This window comes from Typopeltis vanoorti, chromosome 9 (genome assembly GCF_054136105.1).
Source record: "Typopeltis vanoorti isolate ZY-2024b chromosome 9, IOZ_Tvanoo_1.0, whole genome shotgun sequence".
Lineage (NCBI taxonomy): Eukaryota > Metazoa > Arthropoda > Arachnida > Uropygi > Thelyphonidae > Typopeltis > Typopeltis vanoorti.
The window spans coordinates 108486665-108514585 of NC_143557.1; the positions used below are offsets into that span (position 1 = coordinate 108486665).

General features: G+C 33.3%; 1 protein-coding gene and 1 long non-coding RNA gene across 2 annotated transcripts in view; one reads left to right on the plus strand and one right to left on the minus strand.

Moving 5' to 3' along the window:
- LOC150103405 (uncharacterized) overlaps nt 1-27921 on the minus strand; it is a 52429-nt gene that overhangs the window by 24326 nt on the left and 182 nt on the right. The window contains exon 2 of the long non-coding RNA XR_016548837.1: nt 2545-2735. This is a non-coding gene — a long non-coding RNA (uncharacterized LOC150103405). The remainder of the gene's footprint in view (nt 1-2544; nt 2736-27921) is intronic.
- LOC150103406 (zinc finger protein ush-like) overlaps nt 27405-27921 on the plus strand; it is a 105754-nt gene continuing 105237 nt past the window's right edge. The window contains exon 1 of the mRNA XM_090398145.1: nt 27405-27761. Coding sequence (XP_090254271.1) covers nt 27587-27761 — 175 coding nt within the window. The 5' untranslated portion in view covers nt 27405-27586. The remainder of the gene's footprint in view (nt 27762-27921) is intronic.

Genomic DNA, 27921 nt, shown 5'->3' on the forward strand with positions numbered 1-27921 from the left:
TGTCTTATTCCTGACGATCTAGGAGGGTGGTCTATTGACAAATCCCTCAGATTCACGCAAGAGTCTACCAGCTAAGCAATGTGTAATCACAAAAATAGACAAAAGGAAAAATTCTTACCTCTAAATATATCATTCGGAAGTCCAAACCATTATATACAGCATAGAACGTTTACCTGTATATATCATTTCATCTTAACTATTATCATCTTAACTATTAACTACTCTATATGAACAAGTATCACCGCCAAAAAAAAAAAACAAACAATTGTCACTTGCATTATTATTGCAGGACTAAAGTGGCATAAAAACGGTGTTCAATATTTGTTATGTAAAACAAGCGATTTATCTTATTATTAGCATAATCACGAACATATGATACTCAATAAATTAAAGATACCAAGAAATTATATACATGATTTAATCCTTTATCCAAGTGTAAGCAAACAAAGTTTGCACCTGAAATATCTTTCAGGACTGAGGGAAACCGTGGCAAAGGTGGTATGACTTCACATCACTTGCCTTAGTATCCCATAATGCAAAGCACATCTCCTTGCAGCATGTATAATGCTATACGCTGTGGGAAGGGTCACTACCCAGACCGGATTCGACCTTTATTGAGGTCTCATCAGTGGGAGCCAGGACCCGGAGGTTAGATACCAAGGTTGAAGCAATGCAAAAGTCATATTTTCCTTACATGTCCGCAAGGAGATGTGCTTTGCATTATGGGATACTAAGGCAAATGATGTGATGTCGTACCACCTTTGCCACGAGTTGCCCCAGTCCTGAAAGATACTTCAGCCGCAAACTTTGTTTGCTTACACTTGGATAATGGATTAAACCAAGTATATAATTTCTTGGTTTCTTTAATTTATAATATAACCAAGTGAAAAACTCTCAACAAATATCATATCATACTCTATATTAAACAGATCATATTTTGCTATAAATAAACAAATACTAAACATATTTCTAGCAATATTGACGGAAAGCTTCTGTGCTCATAGAAATATAAAATATTGGACATCAAACGCTTTTGTCTTTCCCTATTTTCACGCATGAGCAACTGTATTTCTTGATGCCATGTGTTTGAAGCTTAACCAGTTCATAAACCAAAAACTGTACGCTATACGCATTCTTGCTTTGTAGATTTTAAGAAAACTTTCGCCTCAGTAAAATAGGAAGTGACTTGCTGAATTACTGAGAGTAAAGAATTACAATGAATAAGGAACTTTTTCGGAAAACTGTTGTAAAGGAAAACATGTGACTTAAGAATGTTAGTATTGGTACCAGTAGTAGTCCGGCCACTCTGAACAAGATCAAGATCAAGATAGGATAGGGAATCGTAACGTGTTTGTTTGTTGAGATGATGACGTCATTGTGTGCGTAACGTCATGGATTTCGAATGTTTGGAATTTCCCTGGGGGCATATTGGATGGTTGCATGTGTTTTGGTCCGCATATGGAATTGTGGGTAGTAGGGGCACTTCTGACAAGATCAAGATCAAGATAAGATAAGGAATCGTGACGTGATTGTTTGTTAAGAATCTGATGTAAATGTGTGTTGTTATCAGATGTAAACAAGTGACATCATTCGTTACTTGTAAATAAGTAACGTCATTGTTAGTTGTAAATAAGTGACGTTATTGATTTGAATGGAAAAGGTTAGAGATAAGGATTCGTGTTGTGATTGGTGGGACACTCTGAACAAAAGAGGGGTAGGGTGAACGGGGGAAGCGACGTCACTGTCCTGAATGTGTGTTGTTATCAGATGTAAATAAGTGACGTTATTGTTAGTTGTAAATAAGTGACGTTATTGTTTTGAATGGAAAAGGAAGATTTTTTAGTTGATAAGGATTCGTGTCGTGATTGGTGGGATACAATGAACAAAACAGGGGTAGGGTGAATGGGGGAAGCGATGTCTGTGTCCTGGATTTGTATTGTTATGATTAGTAGATAAGTAAATGGTTTGCATATGGCATTATGGGTGATGGATAGTGATAAGATTAATTTTGGAATGTTTGAAATTTCGCTGGGGCCCCCCTTCTGTGATCTTTTGTCTTTGGTTGTCTATTGATGGCCATACTAATTTTCCAATACATTCTGAGGTATTTCTTTCTTGTTAACATGTTCATTGCCAATCACGCGATATCGCGCGATACGAGGTCTGACCAAATGCGTTATCGCGTGGACGTCGCTAACTAAATAAAAAAAATAAAAACAATTTGGCCACCACACGAAATTCCAATTTTCAGCTTGGCAATGAAAGTGTTAAAGGGTGGTAATTCTTAGAGTAGAGTGGTGATGGCGGCAGTGATTGGCTTTTCTGAATAATTTAATTATATGCTGGTGTCCCTCAAACACACACACACATTAGAAATGAAAAGTCGCTAATGTATACATGTTGATACTCTAATATGAACCCTGTGGTTATTCTTATGAAAAAAATTATTTAGTATTAGAATTACGTTTACTAAAACATACGAGCAGTGATTATTGAAATTACAATTATCAATTGTTATGTTTAAGTTAAAAAAAATTAACTTACATTTCTTTCCAGAATGGGAACATCTTCGTACTATCTAGGTTTTCTGAATATTCCAAATTGTTGATTTCTAACATATATTCACCGCACAGAACACAAATACAAGTCTGAAAATGCAGTTGACTTTCTCATTATAGGTTACTGGGGAAAACATATATTCAAAGCACAAAAAACATAGGAGTTGAAAGATATTTCTGTAAATAACCAGAAAAGCTTGTTAAAGATGCCAAGCGATTTTAAACTAATATATATATAAATATAAATATTTATATATTTATTATTTATATATTATATATTATATATATTATATATATTAAATATTTATATATATAAATATTTATATATATAATATATAAATATATATATATATATATATATATATATATATATATATATATATATATATATATATATTATATATATATATATATATTTAAGTCAAGTTTGCACCTGCAAGTCTAGCTGACCCTGCATGTACTGCAAGTCCAAGGCAACTCTTGGGAAAGGTAGAATAAGCTCTGATCACTGTTCTTAATATTTACCTTTACCCTTAATGCACAGACCATCTCCTTGAGGAAATGTATGATGCTATGCATTAAAGGCAATGGGCCATTACCCAGACCGGTTTCAACCTTTATTTAGGTGTATTTAAGTAAAGACCTCTCTAAAAATCAGGATGATCCCTAGACCACACCATAGTGGCCGAAAGACCATCCAACTCAGCGTTGTTCCACTCACTGACAGGCTCACCCCATCACCGAGAAGAACTTCTCAGTATTAGCTCTACCCAGTGGCAGGCTCACCCCACCACCAGCCAGAGCCATAATCTCAGCGGTGGTCCTACTCAGAGACATGCAAAAACCTATCCCCAAGCAGAGCCTCTCACATCCATCCCCCACCAGTTCCGACCCCTATCGAGATCTCATCAGTGGGAGCCAGGCTAGAAATAGAAATACCAAGATTTATAGTTCTTATAAGAACTGGGCGATGGACTGAGTCCTTGACTCTTTATCCCGTCATCTGAATGAAGAAAATCTGTGTGGGTGGGATGTTATTGAGCTAAAAAGCTCTAGTCATGGCTGGGTATCGGCAATAGCCGAGCCTCAGTTAAAACTTCATTGGCTACAGCATTGCCATTTGTTACCCTGGAAATCCTAAAAAGGCAAGTCCATACCAAGATTTTAGCAATACAGGGCTAATAAGTATATTACCAGAACAAGTTACCATGAGGTGTTTTAACCTTATTAAAAAAATCTCAGGATGAGATATAAATGTAGAAAGTAATTTACCTTGGGTATAATAAATGTTAAAGATACCAAGCTATTTTAAACTTGTTTTTACTCCATATCACAAGTTAGCAAACAAACAAATATATATAAGTCAAGTTTGCACCTGCACGTATTGCAAGTCTAGCTGACCCTCAAAGTAGTGCAAGTCAAGGCAACTCATGGTAAAGGTGGAATAAGCTCTGATCACTATTCTTAATATTTACCCTTAATACACAGCCCATCTTGAGGAGAAACAGAAAAGCTAGTTGACTACTTAATTTAGATTACTACCCGATTGGTTTTTTGTATCAATTCATTCCCACAGTTGCCCATGCTATGTTTTCCCAAGCTTGGTTGAAAGTCTATGCGCCGTTTTGTTGAGAGTATGTTTTATTTCCTGTTTTTTCGATTTTAGAGTGCTGCTAGTATAGAATTGTGACAAGTGAAATGATTTTATTTTCAATTGAATGGTTATTTTCTCTATATTACTTTTAAAATTCAGCTTAACTACATATTCTAATTGAATAACTGAGTAAAATTAATAAATAAATAAAATGTATGTGAATTTATTTTCCAACACTGTAGATTTCTCATTAAGTCTTATCTTAATGATATCTCTCTTACCCGGTCGAAAATTTGCTGTAGGTGAGATATCATGTGTTTAGGTTGGAACTCTTCCTTCCAGTGAGAAAGTATTGCTGTAGTAAATTAATGTTTACATTTATTTTTTTAAAACCAATATTGACTATTAATTTTACCTTCGATACCTTGTGCTCTTACCCTATTTCTGTAAAACTGAAATTTATTTCATTTATTTTCTTTTTCTTTAGCATTATAATTTTAAGTAACGGATATGAGACAAACAAGGTTTTGAACTCTCCACAGCGTTTTCGTTCAGAAACTCTTTTGCCAGCACAACAAATAAATAGTTATTTCTTATTATTTCAAATGAATATTAGCTACATAATATACATTTTGTTAATTTCTATGTTACCTTTTATTTGACTCTAATATTATTAACAAATTGTATTTCCTGAATCTAACATACAGAAATTAAATAAAGTGAAAAAACACAGTATCTTTTTTTTCTTATTCTTCTGATTTACCATTTGCGCTGATGTTCATAGTGTATGATTTGTCACTGGTGCTTACGTGTAATTCATGTGATTTTTATCCATGTGACATTTCAAAACAAGTTGAACTATGGTTTTTACATAGTTCAACTATGTAAAATTTATTTCCATTAGTCCCAATTGACTGTAGTCCTCTCAGCACGACATTAATTTCACAATAAAGATATTTTATATATATATATATATATATATTTTTTTTAAACTCAATTATTATATTAGATATTCTTTCTAATACAAGTATATAATTATTTATTCTTATTTCAAAGGAAAATTAGCTCATAAAGTAAGAAAGAAAGAAAGAAAGAAAAATTGTGAAGAAAAAATAACGTTTACCCTCAAATAAATACTTATGATCACAGCAAACAAGAAATTCATCAGCTTTTTCAAAGTTTTGAAATTCATGCACATATTGTTTTCATCATTTGGTATCATTTAAATAAAGAACGAGTCATTTTATTTTTCTCTTCCAATGACGAGTATTATTTGATATATGCATGTTGATTCATTTATTGTCTGCATGCTACGATACATTTTTATTTTTTTTCTCACTTTTCAGGCGTAATATTCTCCACTAAAATTCTGCCTATTAATTTAATACCCATTTTCTTTTGCTTCCAAGAGTTGAGACAGTTTCACTGAGTAGATTTTCAAAAAAAAATCTCTGGTTAGTTTGTGGCATGAAATTCAACAAGGAAAAAAAATTGTTTTCGTCTTACTAAAATTGTATAACACATCAATGATACCCAATTTGTTCATTTAAATTTACACATTTTATTTGAATGAAATATTATTTACGAATTGCATTTATTGAATCTAACATACAGATAATACATAAATAGAAAAATACAATCTATTTTTTGTTGTTCCTTAATCTTCTTACTGATAAATTTGCACTGTTGTTCAAAGCTTTGTCCCATGCTTGTGGAATTGACATGATGTAGTTTTTGACAATGCGACTCTCATCTAAAAGTTAATTTTCATCTGGTGATCTTTGGGAATTTATTACTGTAGTAAAATTAGGAGTTGGATATTTATTTTCTTGAAACCAATACATATATTTTTGAGCATTATTAAAATCACACAAACGTTCGCTATGTTTCCAAAAGCATTTAAAAGTACACGTTATGTTTTCATCTTTTGGGCATCCAATTTCATTTAAATCAAGAAAAAGCCTCCCTATTAACCTCATTAATGTTTTTGATTTTTCTCTTCCTGTGGTGAGTAATAATTGATATTTGCATGTTGATTCTATCATCCAATTTCTTAGTTTGTCCAAAGATAGTGAACCAATTTCCCACTTCAGCTGATGGTTATTTTTTATTAACCAAGAATTCTGTTTTTTAACTCTTTCAGGTAATTCTTTCCAACTACAAGGTGATTTTGTCAATACATATCTTACACTAATTCCATCAGAAATGCAAATTTCTTTGGGAAATACATTTGAAGTCTTATTCAAAGAAATTGAATCAATTATTCCAATGATAACTGAAAATTCATATTCTTCATACTCGATTTCCTTTATTTTTCTTCTTAGATTACTTCATATGGCACCACATATAAATATTTATTATTATTATTATTATTATTATTATTATTATTATTATTATTATTATTATTATTATTATTATTATTATTATTATTATTATTATTATTATTTAACTGATTATGAGCTCTGATCTTATATTTTATCTTAACTTTCTGTTACAAAATTTTGTGGCTCACCCATTATTTTTACATTACCAAACACAAAACTACAACACACCGAGAAAGCTGCAGCAGTGGATTAAGGTAATCGATTACCTTAAGTCCAAAGTCACTTGACTCTATGGTTTTTTCTTATAGCACTGTTTACCCTTACTATGTCATACCCTAACCTTTCCTTCAAAAATGAATCTTTTGTGCAAATGACTCAACGACATATTGCACATGCTGTTGGATATACTGTTGGTCTGTTTTATCTTACTTTGTGTGGGGAAAGGTAAAATTTGTATATGTGTTATTTGGAGAGTACAAATATTTTTTCTATACCAAACTTTAAGAATTTAAGTAAAGTTTTTGAGTTAATTTCTGTTGTCTTATCTGCTGTCTCTCTGTAAAACAACAAAATTCTAACAGTTCAGATTTTCGATTATGTGAACGAATTGTTTTCAGATAACTCAAACAATGTCAATAGGTAGCATTAGACAATTTCTAAAATAATTAATCACATGGATATCAGTTTTCAACACTTTTTCCCCCATTTCTGGCATTAATTTCAGAGTAGTGATTTTTTAAAAGTAATTCAGCAGAATTGCACTAAGGTATAAAGTTGTGGATTTAAATATCAAGATCTAATCAGAATAACTGAGTAAAAATTCACTGTGGAAAAACACAACAACAAAAACACACATCTTTTTTCATTTAAGTTTACAAATGCACATTTTATTTTGCTGAAATACTATTTACAATTATATTCACTAAGAAAAATTCGAAACATGTAATTATCTAAAAATATTTCACAATATTTAGTTTATCATATGTTGCTTCTATTGCCTGTTTAAATGTTCTTCTCAAGTAGTATGCCTTAAAGGTTGCGATAATCCCCAGGTCCATAGGTTGTATGAGAGAAGTTGTATTTCTTGGTAAAAATTTGGAACATAGTATCCATAGTGTACATGGAAGTAGTGTAGTATGCCATTAAAAATAACTTTGTAAAATGTTTTAAATAGGTAACTAAATTATTGAGTGATTTTTTTAAAATAGTTAGCTATAAAAATGTATAGATGGAAAAATTTTAAAATCTGTAACATTTATTTTTAAGATGTATATAGGCGCACTAATCGAATTTTAGAGGAGCACTAATAGAATTTGGGTATCGAAAAAAAAAATGACGCACTAATCGGGGGCGCATTAATCGAGGGATTACTGTATACCCTACAATCCAATACATATCTATACAGGGTGGTTCAAAATTCCACGTACAAACTTTGAGGGGAGGTAGAGAACATCAAAATCAACCATATTCACATAGGAACGCATGACCGGAAACGCCACCGGAAGGTACTAACAGGGACACAAAGATACAGAAATAACACAAGGCAGTAAGTAGTGTAAAAAACTTTATTAGGCATAACTGAACAGTTCAATAGTAGTTGGATACAGAATATGTTAAAGGAGGTGCATGTATGCTATCTCAGTGTTCGTTAAACGACGCATGTTCTTCGTACGACGTCGAAAGCTTCAATGAGGAAGCCCCAATTGCTCACCTGGAGCGCTGGCGAACAGCGCCACCTATCACTTTTGGGTGGCGTTTCCGGTCATGCTTTCCTATGTGAATATGGTTGATTTGGTGTTCTCTACCCCCCCACCTCTGAACCACCCCTGTATATTAACAGTACGCGGAAGGAGAGTATACAGACTATGAAAAAGATGTCATCGCAGGATGTCCATTCCCGAGAATGGGAAGGCGAGATGGAATAGCCCGAAAATGCAGGAAACTCAATCGAGGAAAAGGAGTGCTTGGAATGCCAGTATGCGGAAATATCGAAGTCTGATGTGGAAACATAGGAATTAAAAGGGTTTATAGCTGTTTAGGTTAATGAAGACATTAGTAATAAAGTTAATAATAAGTACAGAAGTGCATTCTTATAAAAACCTAAAGGGTAGCTGTGCATAAGGCATCTTAATTAATTACTAACCATCTTAATTAATACTACAGACCATAAGTGTAAGTTTTCATCGTTTTCATGGTCATCATAATCTTAACCCAATATAACGTTTTTTTTTTAAAACTATTTTTTGAGATGAATTGAAGTGTAGGATTCAGGCAAGAGTAATAAGTCGAACAAAGTTAGACGGAATGGTAGTTATGTTGAAAGAGGAATGGGAAACAATATCTGACTTCTATTCTCACAACTGGCATACAGCATACCTAGAAAGATAGAAAGTGTAATCAGAACCATAATAAAATCCACACCTTATTGAGAGGATCAAATGAAATTTCTCATTATAAGAAGCCTCTATCTTAAAATAGATAACTTAAAATTTATCTACTGGAGAAAAACGTTATAGCTTAGAGCCTCAACAACCTCAATCACAAATCCGACCCTATATAGTGGTTACATGTGGATCCCTGTGTCAACGTTCTTGATATAATACTAGACGACTAAAAAGAAAAACCATATAGTTTCGATTGTAGTCACCTACTAGAGAAGTTTTTCTATCCCATTTTTTTTTCAGCTGTTTACCCAATCAGTCGATCTTTGACATCGCTCAAACTCGATAACGAAACACAGTTATCAGACAACAATATGAGAGTTAGGTTTAGTACTGAGCCTTTTGAACTGAGCCTGAGCCTTGTTCTTCTTCTCTCTCTCTCTCTCTCTCTCTCTCTCTCTCTCTCTCTCTCTGGCTTGCCTGTCCTCACATGCTCCTATTCCCGACATATTCAGATATTGCAGTTGTAGCTTCACCGAAAGATAAAGCTTCCCTCGTAGTATCAGTCTATCCTTTAATTTTTCTATAGATAATCAAGGCAAATCACCCCAAGAACATCTCATTGCATGCCATCTGTAATTATTTGCAAAAAAAAAAAAAAAAGACACCAGGAAGATATAAAACAGTGAGGATAACGACAAGGTGTTCGGTTCCGGTGATATTCTTCCAGTTATATGCTCCAAAATCAACATTCATTCTATATGGTACAAATTATCATATTCATCTATCTTGCATCTATCAGGCAGCATGGAGGCAAGCCTATATAAGCTCCCCCCCCCCCCAAAAAAAAGAAAAGAATAATGAATGTCAATCATCAAACTATCGCCCAATTGGTCTTACCTCAGCTTCTCAAAAACCAGGAAAAGGTTATCAGTAATTGATCTCACTACCTAGAGGCAACAGATTAATTAGTGATCATCCCCAATATGGATTTTGCCATATCCGCTTCACAGATATCCTAACAAGCGTCATATTCACTTTTGCACAAAAGCCATGAAAGGGTTTGAAGAAACTCATACAGACACTCCACGTTTCATTTATTCCTTTGATAAATCTTGAAGTGCTCAAATGATTCAAGCTTCAAGGTCTTCAACAACCAAAAGCTTCTTGCATTCTTCTTGTTGATCAACATCTATACACAGTTCAGCTTCAAGATTACAAAGCTACTTTTGATCTATCACTATCTCTGGGCAAACTAAGAGATTGCATAAATGAATCAACATTCAAATATGAAATATTGCTCACCAAAGGAAGAGAAAAAAAAAAAAAAACATTAACAAGTTAATAGGCAGATCTGTTCTTGATATAAATGATATTGGTTGCCCAAAACGTGAAAAAATAACGTGTACTTTTATATGTTATTGGAAACATAACCAAAGATTTTGTGTTTATATCAATGCTCAAAAATTTATGTATTAGATTAAAAAAAATAACAATGTAAGCATTAATTTTACTACAGTAACATATTCCCACGATCACAAATGAATAATCATTCGCAGACGAGTGTCACCAATGTAGAAAAGAATGTGAATGTCACTTCCGCAACCATGGGAAATCATCCCCTTTGAACAACAGCGCAAAATTAACAATAAGAAGATTAAGGAACAAAAAATAGAGTGTATTTTTCACTTTATTTAATTTCTGTATGCTAAATTCAGAAAATACAATATTGTACATAATATTTCAGTCAAATAAAATGTGTAAACTTAAATGAACAAACTGGTGTCGTTGATGTATTATGCAAATTTAAGTAAGACCACATATATTTTTGAAATCACAGTTAATTCACACACAATTCATTTTTTTTTTTGCTCAGTTATTCTGTTTAGAATTTGTAATAAAGATAACATTTAATTAGAAAAAATAATGAAGTTTAAGATCTCAAAAGTTTAGACAAATTAAAATATTCAGATGAGTTATGTATATGGGAAAAAAAAGTGTGTGTGTGTGTGTGTGTGTGTGTGTGTGTGTGTGTGTGTGCGTGCGCGCTTGAGGGTAGTGAGGGGACACCATTGATACCCAGTAATTAATTATTTAAAAAATGTCTAAATGCTGACGCCATTTCTTCACTCTAATCGTCACGTCAATGACGAATGTGTGTAACCCTGGGAAATTCAAAAGATTCAATACTTTATCTTATCTCTAATCCTCACCCACAATACCATAGGCTAACAAAAATACACGACGTGACGTCATGAGCAAGTTTCCCCGGGGAAATTCCAAACATTCCATACTCATGAACGTCACGCAATGAATCACACACACAATGATGTCAATGATCTTATCAGCTAATGACGTCACGATTCCTTATCTTATCTTTGATCTTGATCTTGTCACTAGCGCCTCACATACTACTTTGCTACCACAGAAACATTATTAAAAGAATTTTTCTTTATACCCAAAGTCATCTAAGATTTTCGATCTGACAATATTTTAAAACTTGTTCTGTTTTTCAGTTTTTTTTTTTTTTCATAACATCTTCAATGCCGAATTGGGATGACTTTCGATTTTCTTATCCGTTTTCTCATTAACATTTCTCATACGTGAAAGATTCGTGAAAAGAAACACGTTTTTCAAATGCCAGGAATTTAGATGAGGAGTATATAAAATGCATATAGAATATCGTAATTTGCATTCAGATAAAAAAAGGATATAAGAGAGGGACTGAAAAGTTCTGATAAACACCTAGAAGAAAAATTATATTAGAGCACTTGATATAACTACAAGAAAGAACATATCTTAAATTTTATTATTTTATATTTTTATTATCATTTTTGTTCTAGGTGTTTATCAGAACTTTTCAGCCTCCCCCCCCCTCCCACTCGTATGTGAAAAGCAATCTACACATTTCAACACATTGTTTTTTTTCTCCTTTTTAAGGCGCGTTCCCAAGTTGGGCATATTACATTTATTTATTTCCGAATATAGCTGTAAGAAATTTTTTACTAAAGTAAAGTGCCAAAAGGCTTCATTTCGGCGATGCAAAATTCCATAAATCAAGTGGATATTAAATCCAGCATTATTTCAAAACCGAATATATATATATAATACAGCCGATATATCACGGTGGTTGAAAAAAGTGAAAACAAGGGTGTTAAGTTTATCGAAATATCAGTACCAGGAGATAGTCGGATTGACGACAAAGAAAATGAAAAAAATTACAAAATATCGCGATTAGCAAATCGAAGTTGAACGAATCTGGCAAAAGAAAACGAAAGTTGTTCCCATAATAATAGGTGCTTTAGACGCAATCCCTAAAGCATTGAAAAAACATCTAGAAGCACTCGAGTTAGATGGATTAAAAATTGGGAAGCTGCAAAAGGCCGCTTTGTTCGGCACAGCTTTCATTTTCAGAAAGTATTTCCACAACTCATAGGCCCTTGGGTAGGGCTCGAATTAGTGGAATATAACCAGCCTTTTCTTAAGACTGAGGAAGCAAATCAAGCTTTGATGTTAAAGATACCAAGCAATTTTATAAGCTAGGCTTTCCCAAGTAAGCAAACAGGCGCAAACTTGAAAAGTTAGTCAAGTTTACACCTGCACGTAGTGCAAGACTGAGGCAAAACATAACATCATACATCTCCGCAAGGGGATGTGCTTTGCATTAGGGAAAAAATACTAAGGAAAGTGATCATATCTTACTCCACCTTTACCACGAGTTGACTAAGTCTTGCACTACGTGTAGGCGCAAACTTGACTAACTTGTCTGTTTGCTTACTTGGGAAAAATGGATTAAAACCTAGCTTGTAAAATTGCAAGTGGATAGACTTTATCCACGATATATGTATGTATCGGGACTACCGTCCGTTGTATATCAGAGCAGCTCTGAATATATTGATAAAAGAGCAGTAGACCAGTGGTTTTGGGGATTTCGATCGCATGTGAAAATATTGCGATTCACCAATCCACAGTGGGCTGGCCTGGTGAATTACGGCTGATTTTTTCAAGATCAATCAAGCAGAAATGAAATGGTCTTCATTGCTCGGTGGACAGGTTGTTACTACCCAGTCAAACATGAAGGCGGGGGATGCTAAGAATCCACGGGTGACCAGATCACGTTGCTATTAGAAACTACACCTTGAAATTTTAACTCTGAGCAGTGAAGGGGCTAACGAAACATCTAAGCGAATAAAATTGGACATTCTTGGACTGTGTAAAGTTAAACGTGATGGTGACGAAATTCTTCAATTAAAAAAATATTGATATACTGTATTACGGAGGTCAAGATAAGGAAAGAATCAGTAGAGTTGGATTCAGGATTAACAAAAACTTGAAGAACAACATATTAGAATTTGATAATATCTGATCGAATAGGAAGTGTTATTTGTCAAATCTCAAAAATATATATTCTCAAGATCATCCCAGTCAATATACCAGCAATAAATCATACTGATAAAGAAATTGAAGCCTTCTATCTTGATGTATCCCAACTTTACAACAAATGAAAACATCGTTTCAAAATTGTAATGCGAGACTTTAATGCCAGAATTGGTATACAAAAATTAGATGAAAGCTCATTGGAAAATTTTGGATATGGTATGAGAGATGATAGAGGAGCAAGGCTAAAGGAATTTGCAAGGGGAAAAACTGTACATTATGGTGTTTTTCAAGAAAAAATAACAATAGGAAGTGGACATGGAAAAGTCTAAATGGAAAGTTACCGAAATTGACTTTATCCTCAGCAATAAGAAAAACATCTTTCAGGACTACTCTGTTATCAATATTAGGAGTGATCATTGTATGATACACCGTACGATTCAAATAAATTGCCAAAAGGAAAGACGAAAAATGTCTAAGATCAAAGCAAGACACAGACGTACACAAACTCAGCATTATAAAAGGTATATTTCAACACGAACTAAACAATAGATTTAAATATCTTATTATAGATGGCAATGCTGATCCATCAGAAAGTAATGACATTATTATCCAAAACCTTTTGCAATGCTCATTTGAAATAGCTGGTACCACAGAACAGAAACAAGACAAAATTGCGGAAGAAACAAAACAGCTGATGAAGAAACGAAGAGAAATGAAACAAGCTCATAAGCAACAGAATAAAACTGAATACTTTGAATTGTGCAATTAGGAAGCGTATCACTGAAGAAATAAGAAACTTCAATTGTGAATTCATACAGCAAACAGATGAAGACAACTATAGTCTCAAGAAATGTCAAAAACAGTTGATGAACAGCAATAAACTGATGGCAGTAGTCAAACTAATCAGAGATAGATATACTACAGAAAAAAAAGAACTGAAGAATTTTGCTCAGTATTATATCAGGATGACGAATCCCATGAAGAAGAAGAAGACAACTATAAAATAACTGAAGTGCCACAGATTCTACCAGAAGAAGTTATTTTGAGCATCCAAAGGATGGAGTTATAGCTTAACTTCTAAATGCAGGTGGGCAAATGATTAAACTATTGGCAAAACTATTTACAGTATGTTTGAAGAAAAATGATGTACTTCGAACATGTTAACTGGCAACCCTTATTTTATACACAAAAAAGGTGAAGTAGAGGACCTGACAAACTACCGACCCATCAGTCGACTATCTGTGGCTTAGACGGTGTTTCCAAAAGTCTTAGCTCATACGCTCTTCTGCGACTCTAGACCTAGCACATCCAAAAGAACAGGCAGGCTTCCGAAGTGGCCTTAGTACAACTGACCATGTTAAAGTTGTAGAACAAATTATCGAACGGTGTAATCAGTACCTGTTATCATTATGTCTTGATTATTAGAAAGCCTTTGATTCGGTAAAAACTTGTGCAATACTTAAAGCAGTACGAAAACAGCACGTGGAGGAGCCATACGTCAGGACCATCAAATCAGCATACACCAATGCCAGAGTAGCAATTCATTTCAATGGAAACATCTCTATTGCGGAAATACAGAGAGGTATAAAAGAGGATGACACAATATCTCCAACATTATTCACAGCATGCTTAGAAGAAATATTCAAACATCATGAACTCCACATTGTTTGCAAAACAGCAGACCTAAAGATAAACCTAAAAAAGACCCAAGTTATGTTCAATTGCTACGTCGAACCATAAATAATCAAAATCAACAATGGTGAAAAAAAGCAAGTAGATCATTATATACAGTATAATTAGGACAACAGATATCAATGAAACAAAATGCCATGAACGAAATTAAAAGACTCATGATGTTTAGGTGCAAAGCAATATTCAGAAGCCAACTACCATTATGCCTAAACAAGAATAGTTTTCAACCAATGTATTCTTCCTATATTGACATATTGCTGTGAAGCATTGACATTTAATGCAAAGGAAATTCAAAAATTAAGAATAACGCAATTTAGTATAAAAAAAACATATGCTTGGTATCACAGGACTGGATCACAAAAAGAATACGTCGATAAGAAATCAAACCAAAGTCTCTGACGTCATAGGACGACTGAAACATCTAAAGTGGCAATGCACTGGGAATATTGCTCGAAGACAAGATCAATGATGGACGAAAGTAGTACCGGATTGCATTCCACCAGAGGAAAAAACGACCACGACGCCGACACGAATTACGGTGGATTGATGATGTCATCAGATTTGTAGGAGCAACATGTGGAAGGAGACATTGACAGACAGCTTTGGGGTAATCTTAGAAAAAGCCTTCATCCAGCAGTGGATCATGTAAGTAGTATGGGATGCACTAATAACCAGATCAAGATGAAGATAAGATAAGGAATCGTGACATGACTGGTTGTTCATTTGATGACGTCATTGTGTGTGACATCATGAGTTTGGGATGTTTGTAATTTCCTTGGGGGCATATATGTCAATGGTTTCAGTTCTTGTGTTTTGGTTCACGTATGGAATTATCGGTGATGGTAGAGGTAAGTATTCGTGTCGTGATTGGTGGGGCACTATGAACAAGATCAAGATAAGATAAGGAATTGTGTCGTGAATGTTTGTTATTATCAGATGTAGATAACGACGTCATTTGTTAGTTGTAAATAAGTGACGTTATTGTTTTGAATGGAAAAGGAAGATATATTAGTGAATAAGGATTCGTGTCATGATTGGAGGTATACTATGAAGAAAATAGGCATAGACTGAATGGGGGAAGCAATGTCCGTGTCGTGGATGTGCGTTGTTATGAGTTGTAGATAAGTGAATGGTTAGTGTATGGCATTATGGGTGATGGTTAGTAATAAGATAAAGTTTGGAATGTTTGGAATTTCGCTGGTGATGTCCTACGTGATATCCATCCCCCTTCTGTCAGGGACATCACGTGGTGTGTTTGGTTCGCGTAAAGCATTGTGGGTATGTTTAGACATAAGGAATCGTGACGTTTTGTGTTTCAAAATTTCTAGGGAACATATGTCTCTCTGTGATATCACATAGTGTTTTGGTTTGCCTATGGAATTGTGGGCGATGTTTTTGAGATAAGATATCTTGGAATTTTCCCAGGGTGACACACATTCTTCATTGTCATAATGTTTTGTCTTTGGTTGGGTATAGATGGCTGTACTAATTTTCCAATACATTTTGAGGTATTTCTTTCCTGTTAAAGAGTGGGAATTATTAGAGTAAAGTTCTTAGAATTCTTAGATATGGTGGCAGCGTTATGAAAAAAAAAAACTATCCAGTATTAGAATTGCACTTACCCAAACATACGACCAGTGGTCATTGTAATTAGAAACCACTTGTTATGTTTAAGTTTAAAAAAAAAAAGATTACATTTCTTTACAGAATGGGACATCTAGAAACTATCGAGGTTTTCTGAATATTCCAAATTGCTGATTTTAATATATATTCACAGCATAAAACACACGAACACAAGATATGAAATGCAATTGACTCTTTTTCATTATAGGTTACTGGGGCTAAAATATATCCACAGCACAAAAGCACACAAAACATAGGAGTTGGAAGATATTTCTGTAAATAATCAGAAAAGCTAGTTGACTACTTAATTTTGATTACTATCCGATTGGTTCTCTGTATTAATTCTTTCCCACAGTTGTTCATGCTATGTTTTCCCAAGCTTGGTGGGAAAGTCTATGTGCCATTTTGTTGAGGGTATGTGTTATTTTCTGTTTCGAATTCCGATTGCTGTTAGAGTATGGAATTCTGACAAGTGAAATAATTTTTTTTTTCAAATTGATTGGTTATTTTCTCTATTTTGCTTTTAAATTTCAGTTTAACTAGATATTCTAACAGAATAACTGAGCAAAATTAAAAAATAAATAAAATGTATGTTAATTTATTTTCCAACACTGTAGATTTCTCATTAAGTCTTATCTTAAAGATATCTCTCTTATCCGGTCGCCAATTTGAATATTATTAACAAATTGTATTTACTGAATCTAACAGTGAAAAAGGCAGTATTTTTTTCTTATTCTTCTGATTTCACATTTGCACTGATGTTCATAGTGCATGATTTGCCACTGGTGCTTACATGTAATTCATGTGATTTTCTCCATGTGACATTTCAAAACAAGTGAAACTATGGTTTTTACACAGTTCAAATATATAAAACTCATTTCCGTTTGTCCCAATTGACTGTTGTCCTCTCGGCCTGACATTTATTTCACAGTAAAGATATCTACATATATATTTTTAACACAATTATTATATTAGATATTCTTTCCAATACAAATAAATAATTACTTATTCTTATTTCAAATGAAAATTAGCTCAGAAAGAAAGAAAGAAAGAAAGAAAAATGTTTACCCTCAAATAAATATTTATGATCATAGCAAACAAGAAATTCATCAGCTTTTTCAAAGTTTTGAAATTCATGCAAATATTGTTTCCATCATTTGGTATCATTTAAATGAAGGTCTGGCTATTAAGTTCGTTAATGTTTTTTGATTTTTCTCTTCCAATGGCGAGTATTTTTTGATATATGCATGTTGATTCACTTGATTTTATCTGCACACTGTGATACCTTTTTTCTACAGCAATATTTTCAAGACTTTTAGCAACATATTTGTTTTTAATATCTAATCTCTGTAAAATAATCAAATTCTAACAGTCCTACTTTCAATACAACTGTTTTTTCTAGTCTGTTGGAGGTATCTGCAGATATAATAGCAAAATTGTGACTTCAGGTGAAAACTTCTCCAATAAAATTCTGACTATTAATTTAATACCCGATTCCATTTGCTTCCAAGAGTTGAGTTTCTTGAAATATTTGAGAGCTTGCATGAACAAATAAGACTTTTAATTCACTGAATGGATTTCCAAAAAAAAAAGTCTCTGGTTAGTTTGTGGCATGAAATTTTACAAAAAAAAGTCTTACTTAAATTTGTATAACACATTAACAACACGCAATTTGTTCATTTTAATTTATATTTGATTTGAGTGAAAATTTTATTTACAATGTATTTACTTAATCTAACATACAGAAAATAAATAAAGTGAAAAATACAATCTTATTTTTTGGTCCTTAATCTGCTTATTGTTAATTTTGCGCTGTTGTTCAAAAGTTCTTCCAATGGTTGCAGAATTGCCATCATGTGGTTTTCGACATCTGAAATCGTTTGTGACTCTCATCTGAAAGTTTCTTCGTTTGTGATCATTGGGAATTTGTTACTGCAGTAACATTATGGGTCACAATTTTACTATTTTGAAACCAATACATATATTTTTGAGCATTATTAAAATCACACAAACGTTCGCTATGTTTCCAAAAGCATTTAAAAGTACACGTTATGTTTTCACATTTTGGGCATCCAATTTCATTTAAATCAAGAACAGGTCTCTCTAACAACCTTCTTAATGTTTTTGATTTTTCTCTTCCTTTGGTGAGCAATATTTGATATTTGCATGTTGATTGTGTTATCCAATTTCTTAGTTTGACCAGAGATAGTGAACCAATTTCCCACTTCAGCTGATGGTTATATTTTATTAACCAAGAAATCTGTTTTTTAACTCTTTCAGTTAATTCTTTCCAACTACAAGGTGATTTTGTCAATGCATATCTTAAAATAATTCCATCAGAAATACAAATTTCTTTAGGAAATAAATTTGAAGTTTTATTCAAAAGAAATTTTAAATCAATTATTCCAATGATAACTGAAAATTCGTATTTTTCACCCACTGTCGATTTTCAATATTCGTTTTCCTTCATTCTTCTTCTTCTTAGATTACTTCATAAGGCACCACAAATAAATAGTTATTTATTATTATTATTATTATTATTATTATTATTATTATTATTATTATTATTATTATTATTATTATTATTATTATTATTTCACTGATTATGAGCTCTGATCTTAAATGTTATGTTAACTTTCTGTTACAAAATTCTAACCAATTAAAACTTTTCACAAAAGCAACTTCCAGACAATTTTTTGGCTCACCCATTATTTTTACATTACTGGAAACTAAACACCATAACACAATACAGCAGCTGCAGTGGACGAACGATTACCTTAAGTCAAAAGTCACTTGACACTATGGTTTTTTTCTTATAGTACTGTTTACCCTTACTATATGCCCCACCCTGACCATTCCTTCAAAACGAACCTTTTGCACAGATGACTCAATGACATTTTTTCGCATGCTGTTTGTTATACTGTTGTTGTGTTTTTATCTTACTTTTTGTGGGAAAAGGAAAAATTTGTATTTGTGTTATCTGGTGAGTACAAACATTTTTTATATACCAAACTTTAAGAGTTTAAGTCACGTTTTGGGGTTAAATTATCTGCTGCCTCTCTGTAAAACAACCAAATTCTAACAGTTCAGATTTTAGATTATGTGAACGAATTGTTTTCAGATAACTCAAACTATGTCAATAGGTAGCATTAGACAATTTCTGAAATAATCAATTATATCGATATTAGTTTTCACCACTTTTTCCCACCCCATTCCTGGCATTAATTTCACAGTAGTGATTTTTTTACAATAATTAAACATTTAAACAGAATTGCATTAAGGAATAAAGTTGTGGATTTAAATATCAAGTTCTAATCAGTAAAACTGAGTAACAAATTTGCTGTGGAAAAACACAACAATAAAAACACACATCTTTGTTCATTTAAGTTTACAAATGCATCAAATACAAACTTATTTATTAATTACTGACCATTTATGAAAAACAAACTATATTAGAGCCTACCAGTTTTTACAATTGCATATTTTATTTTGCTGAAATACTATTTACAAGTATATTCACAGAGAAAAATTCGAAACATATAATTACCTAAAAATATTTCACAATATTTAGTTTACACTCTTAACATTTTCCAAAGAGTTCAATGAATAAAATTTTCATTACTCCCTGTGTTTTGGTTACATTACATCAAAATAGCTGGTCACCCAAAATAATTTTTAAATCAGATACCATGGTAAGCACAGCTCAATACATTTCATATCGTGGTCAGTCTGGAAATGACACCATGCCTCCCTAAACATTCTGTGTATTCTTTTGTCAGCAAATATACACAAACAGTTTTTGTAAAATGTTTGTAAATGCCCAAAATAAAGAATCTTTATCGAATTGGATAAAATCTTGAAGGTCTAATTTTACCATTGATGAATTTAAATGATTAGTGATAATTTTCCCCATGATATGAATTGCTGATAATTCAGTTTCCAAAAATAGTAAATGATTATCAATGTCATACATTTTTGGTGTAAATCTCTTAGCTTCTTCATAACTAATAGAAAAACTTTACTTCCATCAGCTCTTGTATCATCAAGTATTAGTTCCCCATCTTGGCATTTCAGAATATAACACTCACTGAGATCCATTTCGTAGTCAACTCTTCTTTTCAAATAGCCGAGGATATCAGACTACATCCTTCATACCTTTTTCCAAGTCGTCCTGGATAGATACATCACAATGTACGTGTCTCCTAAAATAATAATTGGTTTCCATCCTTTTAGAGCTATGTGAGAGTTTTGCCTTATGCTATTTTCCTGAAGAAAGAAAATTTCAATGACTTTTGTGGCTCACCCATTATTTTACTTTACTTTCCTGGATACAAAACACCACAACACAATATGATACCTGCACTGGATGAACGAATTGCCATAACTGCAAAGACACTTGACTCGTTTGCTTTTCCTTATAGTACTGTTTACCTGACCCTTAACCCTGACTGTTCCTTTCAAAATGACTTTTGTGCAGATGATTCACGGACATGTTTCTACATGTTGTTGGATATGATGTTGATGTTGAGATTATCTTATTTTGTGAGATCATTGGGCAAACCTTCTCTGTGCCTCGAAGGGTATGCTATATTATTTGTCCTTATTATGTTAAGTACTTTATCCTCAAACAGCATTTTTGATGTTAGACCATGTGACTAGTCTCTCACTCATATGTCCGAAATTGTTGGGATGGGAAAAAAAAATAGCATTAAGTGGTGGAAGTGAAAAGGTAGTCAAGAGGGTGAAAGGGGTCTTCTCTGCAATGCTCCCCTCCCCCTTCCTCTAGAAGATGTCTTCTCAGGCTAGTGGAGATGAGCGAGCTCATCATTTGCAGATATCTTTTAGTGATGTCACCTCCAAGTAATACTGATAATTTTGGAGGGGAAAAAATGCGTTTTTTTTTTTTCTGGACAGATTTTTTTCAGAATTATGATACATAATTTTGTGCTGAAAATAAATATTACACTGTTTGTGAATTTATATTAATACATCTGTTAGGTATTGGCACCGATTGCAAGCACCCATGAGTTTTCGATTTTTTTTTTAAACAATTTTTCATAACATCCCCTTTCTACCAATAATACAATTTAAAAATGCAAACAATACCAATAGTTTCATAATCATTTTTGCCTTGAGCCCAATATGTAAATCACAATAAAAGAAACATAAAAATAGTGGGGGGAACGACAGAGGAAAGAAGCAAAGAAAATCACTGGTTTTCCTTGGGAAGAATGCATACCATTACATTTGTTCCAAAAGGGACAAGTTTAGCATGTGATATTTTGAAAGCGACCAGTTTGTATCGTAGCCTACATAATGAAATGGCATTTCCAATTAAGGACAGGTCATCAGATAGACATAAACGGAAAAAGATAGTTATTATATATACAGTGTGTGAGTGTATTGGTGCTAAAGTAAATAAAAAAACACATCTATTTGACCACCCAGATAAGTAAATCTTGATAAAATTCCATTTATTTCCTTCCTATTCAGAGCATGGATTAGGTTGCAAATAACATGATAGTAAACGTTAATTATTTAAGAATCTCCTATTAATATTAGTTAGAAACAAATATTAATGGGTTGGGTAACCACTGGAAGTCACCTACTCCACTTTGTGATCATAAAGATTAAAGCCTATAAGAAAGTCCTTTCGTACTGTAGAAGGTAGCAGTTAATTTCTTTTGCCTGGAACAACAGGAAAACAATGCAGAATTGAAAACACTTCTACGAATTTGCAGTACTGTATATGTAAAGTGCTTCGAGTATAGCAGAGCTGTGTATAGCCAGCGGCTGTAAGCTGTTGTGCAAAATGCATCCACATTTTGACTTAGCGTCAAAGTAGAATTTATCTTTTAGTTTGCATAAAGTTATTAAATAACATTAAACAATCAATTATTAAAAGTATGTTTACTTTATATATATATATATATATATATATATATATATATATATATATATATATATATATATATATATATATATATATATATATATATATATATGTGCAGTTTTTGAATAAACTAACAACTACATCTCTAATACACAATATTATTTCTACATTATATATTGTACATATAGTCTCTTTCAAAAGCAACTTTTCATGCCCCCCCCCCACAGTGTGATGGCCGGAACAAGCATAGCGCTACTGCAACCCATACATGTCGTGAGAGGCGACTAAAATAGACGGTGAGTTTCAAGAGTTTCACTCTCTCTCAGATTTCTTCTGGAATTTTGCTCCCGGTGAGGGAGGAGGGTTGATTTCGGGGGGTTTACCCTGGGAGAGAATTTTGCGTCTCTGGGGAGGGTGTTCTCCGGCATGGCCGTGGGCCTTGTCGGTGGATGCTTCTCCCTGGAATAGGAGCGGTTCTGCTCGGTGGTGGGGGTACCCGTCACTGAGTGGAACCAACGCTGAGTTGGACGGTCTTTCAGCCACTATGGAGTAGTCTAAAGATCGTCCTAATTTTTAGAGAGCGTTTTACTTATATAAGCAACCCGTGCATGTTGTAAAAGGCGACTAAAATGGGATGAGTTTCGAGAGTATCGCTGTCTTAGGTTTCTTCCGAAATTTTGCTCCTGGTAAGGGGAACTTATTTCGGGGAATTTGTAATGAGAGAGCATTTTGAGTCTCCGGGGAGGGTGTTCTCCGGCATGGCCCAGTGAGGGGCCTTGTCGATGGATGCTTTTCCCTGGAATATGAGCGGTTCTGCTCAGTTAAGGGGGGGGGGGACGTCACTGAGTGAAGATAACGCTGAGTTGGACGATCTTTCGGCCACTGGTGAGGAGTGGTCCGGGGGATCGTCTAAATTTTTAGAAAGGGCTTTACTTACATACCAGCCCCACTGTAACCCATGCATGTCGTAGGAGGCGACTAAAATGGGTACCTCGGGAGGGTAATGGATGGCAATGCTGTAGCAAATGAAAGTTTTAACTGAAGCTCGGCTATTTCTGTTACCCTCCTCCCTGATCAGAGCTTATAGCGCTATATTATCCCATCCATACATTTTCTTCTACAGATAACGGGGAATATGAAACGCATTCTTTCTTCACCCATCTAGTCAAGTCAAAAAAAAACAAAAAAACTTTTCATGCGGTTTTTCTATTTTATCGCATGATGCAAAGAAGGTTGGAAATTGTTGCTCGTGACGTAATTCGATAAATTATTAAAACTTTAATATAGTGTAATTAGATATCCGAATTTTAGGATCAAACACCATACTTTGCAAGTGTTTATTTTTGTTTTCTAGATGTTCGTGTCCAGCAAGGGTCAATTATTTCAATAAACATGACAAGATGCTTTTTCTGTGTTTCCTAAGAACAGGCTTGCTTGCTTTTTTGATTTACGCATCGCCCTGTTTGGAAAGCATAAATAATCCGGCAAGTAGTTAATAAATACTAGTCAAACATAGACCTGATGACGTCATCACCTCGATATCGTACAGGAGAAAACATTTTTAGCAACACTTAGTGATTTTTTTTTTAATTTTCATTGAAAAAAATATAAAATGCAGGATGATAATGATCTATGTGTTTGTCGTTGAAAATATTTTACGCTCATTATGCAATAATATACTGTTAAACTTCAAAGAAAACATTAAAATGGGAATTATGTCTTTATCAAGGCTAACCTATGGGAGAGGGAAGCCATGGAGAGGCATTTAGCAATCCAGGATCATTCTGTTCCACATTTCGGACAAGTAATATAATTCTTACGACTCATAATGGGGTGGTGGTGGAATGATTTCTTTCTTTGAGAAGCTTTAAATGTAAAGTAACTTCTGTGCAGCAGTTCAATTTGATTTCAATGTAATTTCTAACTCGTGGAATTTCTTGCTGAGCGAATCCTGAATTATCAGATTGAAGAAAACGAACATAATCCATTTAGATTAATCCCAGGTGTCGATTATGCGTGTTGACAATAACACGAAATCTAATGAATCTATTGATCACCTTCTGCAGGTTGAATTTCTTTAATACTGTGGATATATGTTCTGAAATTTATTTAACCTAGAGAATGTTGAGACGGAGGTGTGCGATCTATATATAAATTTCTGGCTTGTTTTCGGAATTCAACCATTATCATTGACCTTTTAATGGAGTAAACTTCTGTTTACATCAAGAGCAAATGGAATCTGTTCTTAGACAAAATTACAAATTTCTCGTAACTCCAAAATACCTGATAAGGGTTACTCATGTTAGACGGAATTCGAATCTGGGTTTTTCAAACCAAACCCAGATTCGAATTCCGTCTGACACGAGTAACCCTTATCAGGTATTTTCGATCAAATGATGGGTTATCGTTCTTTCATGGAAGTGACGATTTTCTCCCTGAAGCCCAGACTTTTCGTCCCTCAAAACAAGACTGGAATAATACACACAATATAGAGACATAAGAACACTATGGGAGAAATCAAATCGAAACCAAATCCTAATTCGTCGGATTTGGTTTCGAATGCCGGCACAGTGAAGTTTGGGTCTACACGTAGGTGTAAATCAACAATGATGGAGATCTGTGGATATGAGTGTGTTGTGGAAATGGATAGCTCCACCTTTTGCAGGTGGAGCTGTCGACAGATGCTAGAAACTCTACTACGTAAATCGAATTCTTTCAAGCCACTTTATGCATCCAGTAAGCAGTGTGTGAAATAACGATAATTCATCTATCGTTTGCCACTGTGAGATTGGAAACCAGAACCTGCAGTTTGCGGTGAAAATGCCATCCTCCCGGCTAACTAGACCGAGAATTATTTCAACTAGTTTCTTTTTATTGTTCGTGGGCCGGGAGACTGGCTCATTTGACATCAGAAATAAATCTAGACATAAAAAGTCATGTTTTTAACTCAATAATGTTAATATTTAACAAAATGCGTGTTTAAAAAAAACGGGGTTAAGAAAGGAATCATAGGAAGACGGACGTTGTAAGGTATCACAATCATCATGCTTAGTTTTAGATTCAGAAGAACAAGGTCAAATGTTTAATTTGCAATGAAAATATTTCAAAAATAAATTAGAAACAGGCAAAATAAAAGAATTTCACCGTCCTATGGTGAATGCCTAATGAATTATAAAACTCTATAAATGCCATATCAGTTTTTCAACCTTGCAGGTTATTGACCACTCCTCAATCATGAGCTGACCTGGCCTTTTCACCAAAACACATTTAAGTGCAATTTTTGATTGCTATATCTTAATTAAATCAAGTAATTCAAGAGATAATATATCAAATATTCCAAACATTATAGGTTCAGCACTGTTTCCTTCAAAATAAATAATACTAATTATAATTAGTATTATTTATTTGTATACTAATTATTATAAGTAATTATAATTTATAATTTATAATAATTATAAATAATTTAAGTATAGTTTCTGGGAAACCCTTCCCCTTCGTCCCCCCCTTCATCCCCCCTTCCCCACAACAAAATAATATATATATATATATATATATTTATATATATATTATTAATAGTAACCCGGGTTTCCTAACTTATTTCCCGCTTCTAAAATAAAAAATATATATATATATATATATATATATATATATATATATATATATATATATATATATATATATATATATATATATATATCCCTTTTTTGAGTTATGTTAGCCAATGTTTTAAAATAAGGGACACTCCTAAACAAAAACAGGCTACAATAGCTGTTAATTATATTAATTATAAATAATTATTATAAATAATAATTATTATTAGTATACAGTTATATGACATATACTTGTACACCATTTGAAAATGTTTATCTAATTTTGTCAGTAAAAGATTCCTACAATTGAGTACTCAAAATACTCAACGAATTTTAAACATCCCAAATATTCAGTTTAATTAAAATTCGAGACACGGAAGACGTATTATATTGCGAATAATGCAAATCTAAGAGGTACTAAACATATTGCAAAAGCACGTAAAATAAATGAATAAAAATATTCTAATCAGAACTTCCTGTTTCTCACATGTAAAGTTATTTTTAAATGATTCAAATTATTTTTATCTGCGGCACTTTACAGAATTATTTTTAATTAACTATATTATTTTTAATAATTTAAATTTCGTGCGTTTATAAAAATAAGTACTTTGCAACTTTTTATTGCTCTATTATTTTGTATAATTTATTAATTATTAATTAAATTACTTTTCGATAAAAACAGCAAAATATTTCAACACCATTTTTATAATAAGATAATAATATAACAAATTTAATTTTTGAAACGTCAGTCCTTATAAGGAATTTAAGTTTTTATTATATTATAACTAATTTATTTTAGTTTTGATTTGTTATAAATGATTGATTTTGAATAAATTCCATAGAATACCTTTTCTGCTTCATAATTTTGAAGTTTTCAGATATTACAAAAAAAAAAATAATAATAATAAATTTACGATATCTACATCTCTAGTATAAAGCAGCTGTTAAAAAGCTGGAATGCACTTGAAGAAAAAAGAGAAGAAATGTTGTTAAAGGATTCGAATGAACCAAGAAAAACGGGGAGATAGATGTATATAAAATGATAAATATGCTGAGCTAGAAGAATAAATAGTTTGAAGAGAGAGAGCGAATAAAATGAGAATCAGAGGCGTGCAAGATGTGAGATAACCGATGTTACTGTGTTAATGAAACTCGCTACACAAAGGTTGTATTTGTCTGCTGTTTATAATCTTTACGTCTGCCAGCACTCCGAATGCGCAGAGATATGAAAATTCTAACTCCTTTAAACACTGATGTTTTCTTTATCCCGCACGCATGGCCTCGTTCAACATTTTAAAAGCATTTTTCCCTCAACGGGTTCGCGTAAAAGAAAACAACAAAAAAAAAAAGTACACACAAGTGGCTGGAAGAAGGAAGTTAACGCTTTACCGCCATTCTCAGCTGAACGTTCTGTCGCAAAGCTGTATTGGTTATCAATGCGATCAGTAATTCTTATCAGGAAACGCTTCCATTGGCCGAATGTGGTACATTATCTTCCTTGCGATCAGCAGCGTTTTATGATCTCGTAAGCTGGCGTTTGTTTGTGCCGCCATGCAGGAGGCTAGTCCTAGCACTGCGCATCCGTTCTGCGCAACTTTATCTAGTGGTTCTATCAAACGCTGTAGACAGAGTACAGTGTATAGTGACGAAGACTGTGACGGAGTAATGGTGACTCGCTGGTTGCAAATGTCCCGTCGTAAACAACCCAATCCAAAGCCTTTCAAAAGTAAGTTTCATAAGTTAAAATCCCATAAATATTTTGCTACTGAGGTTTAAAAGTTTTGTGTCATGCTTAGGGCTACATTCCATGAGCCGACAGCAAACATAATGCGGCATTTGCAGCGAGATCTGCAGCCGAAGATCATCACGAGTTAGAAGTTTAAAAA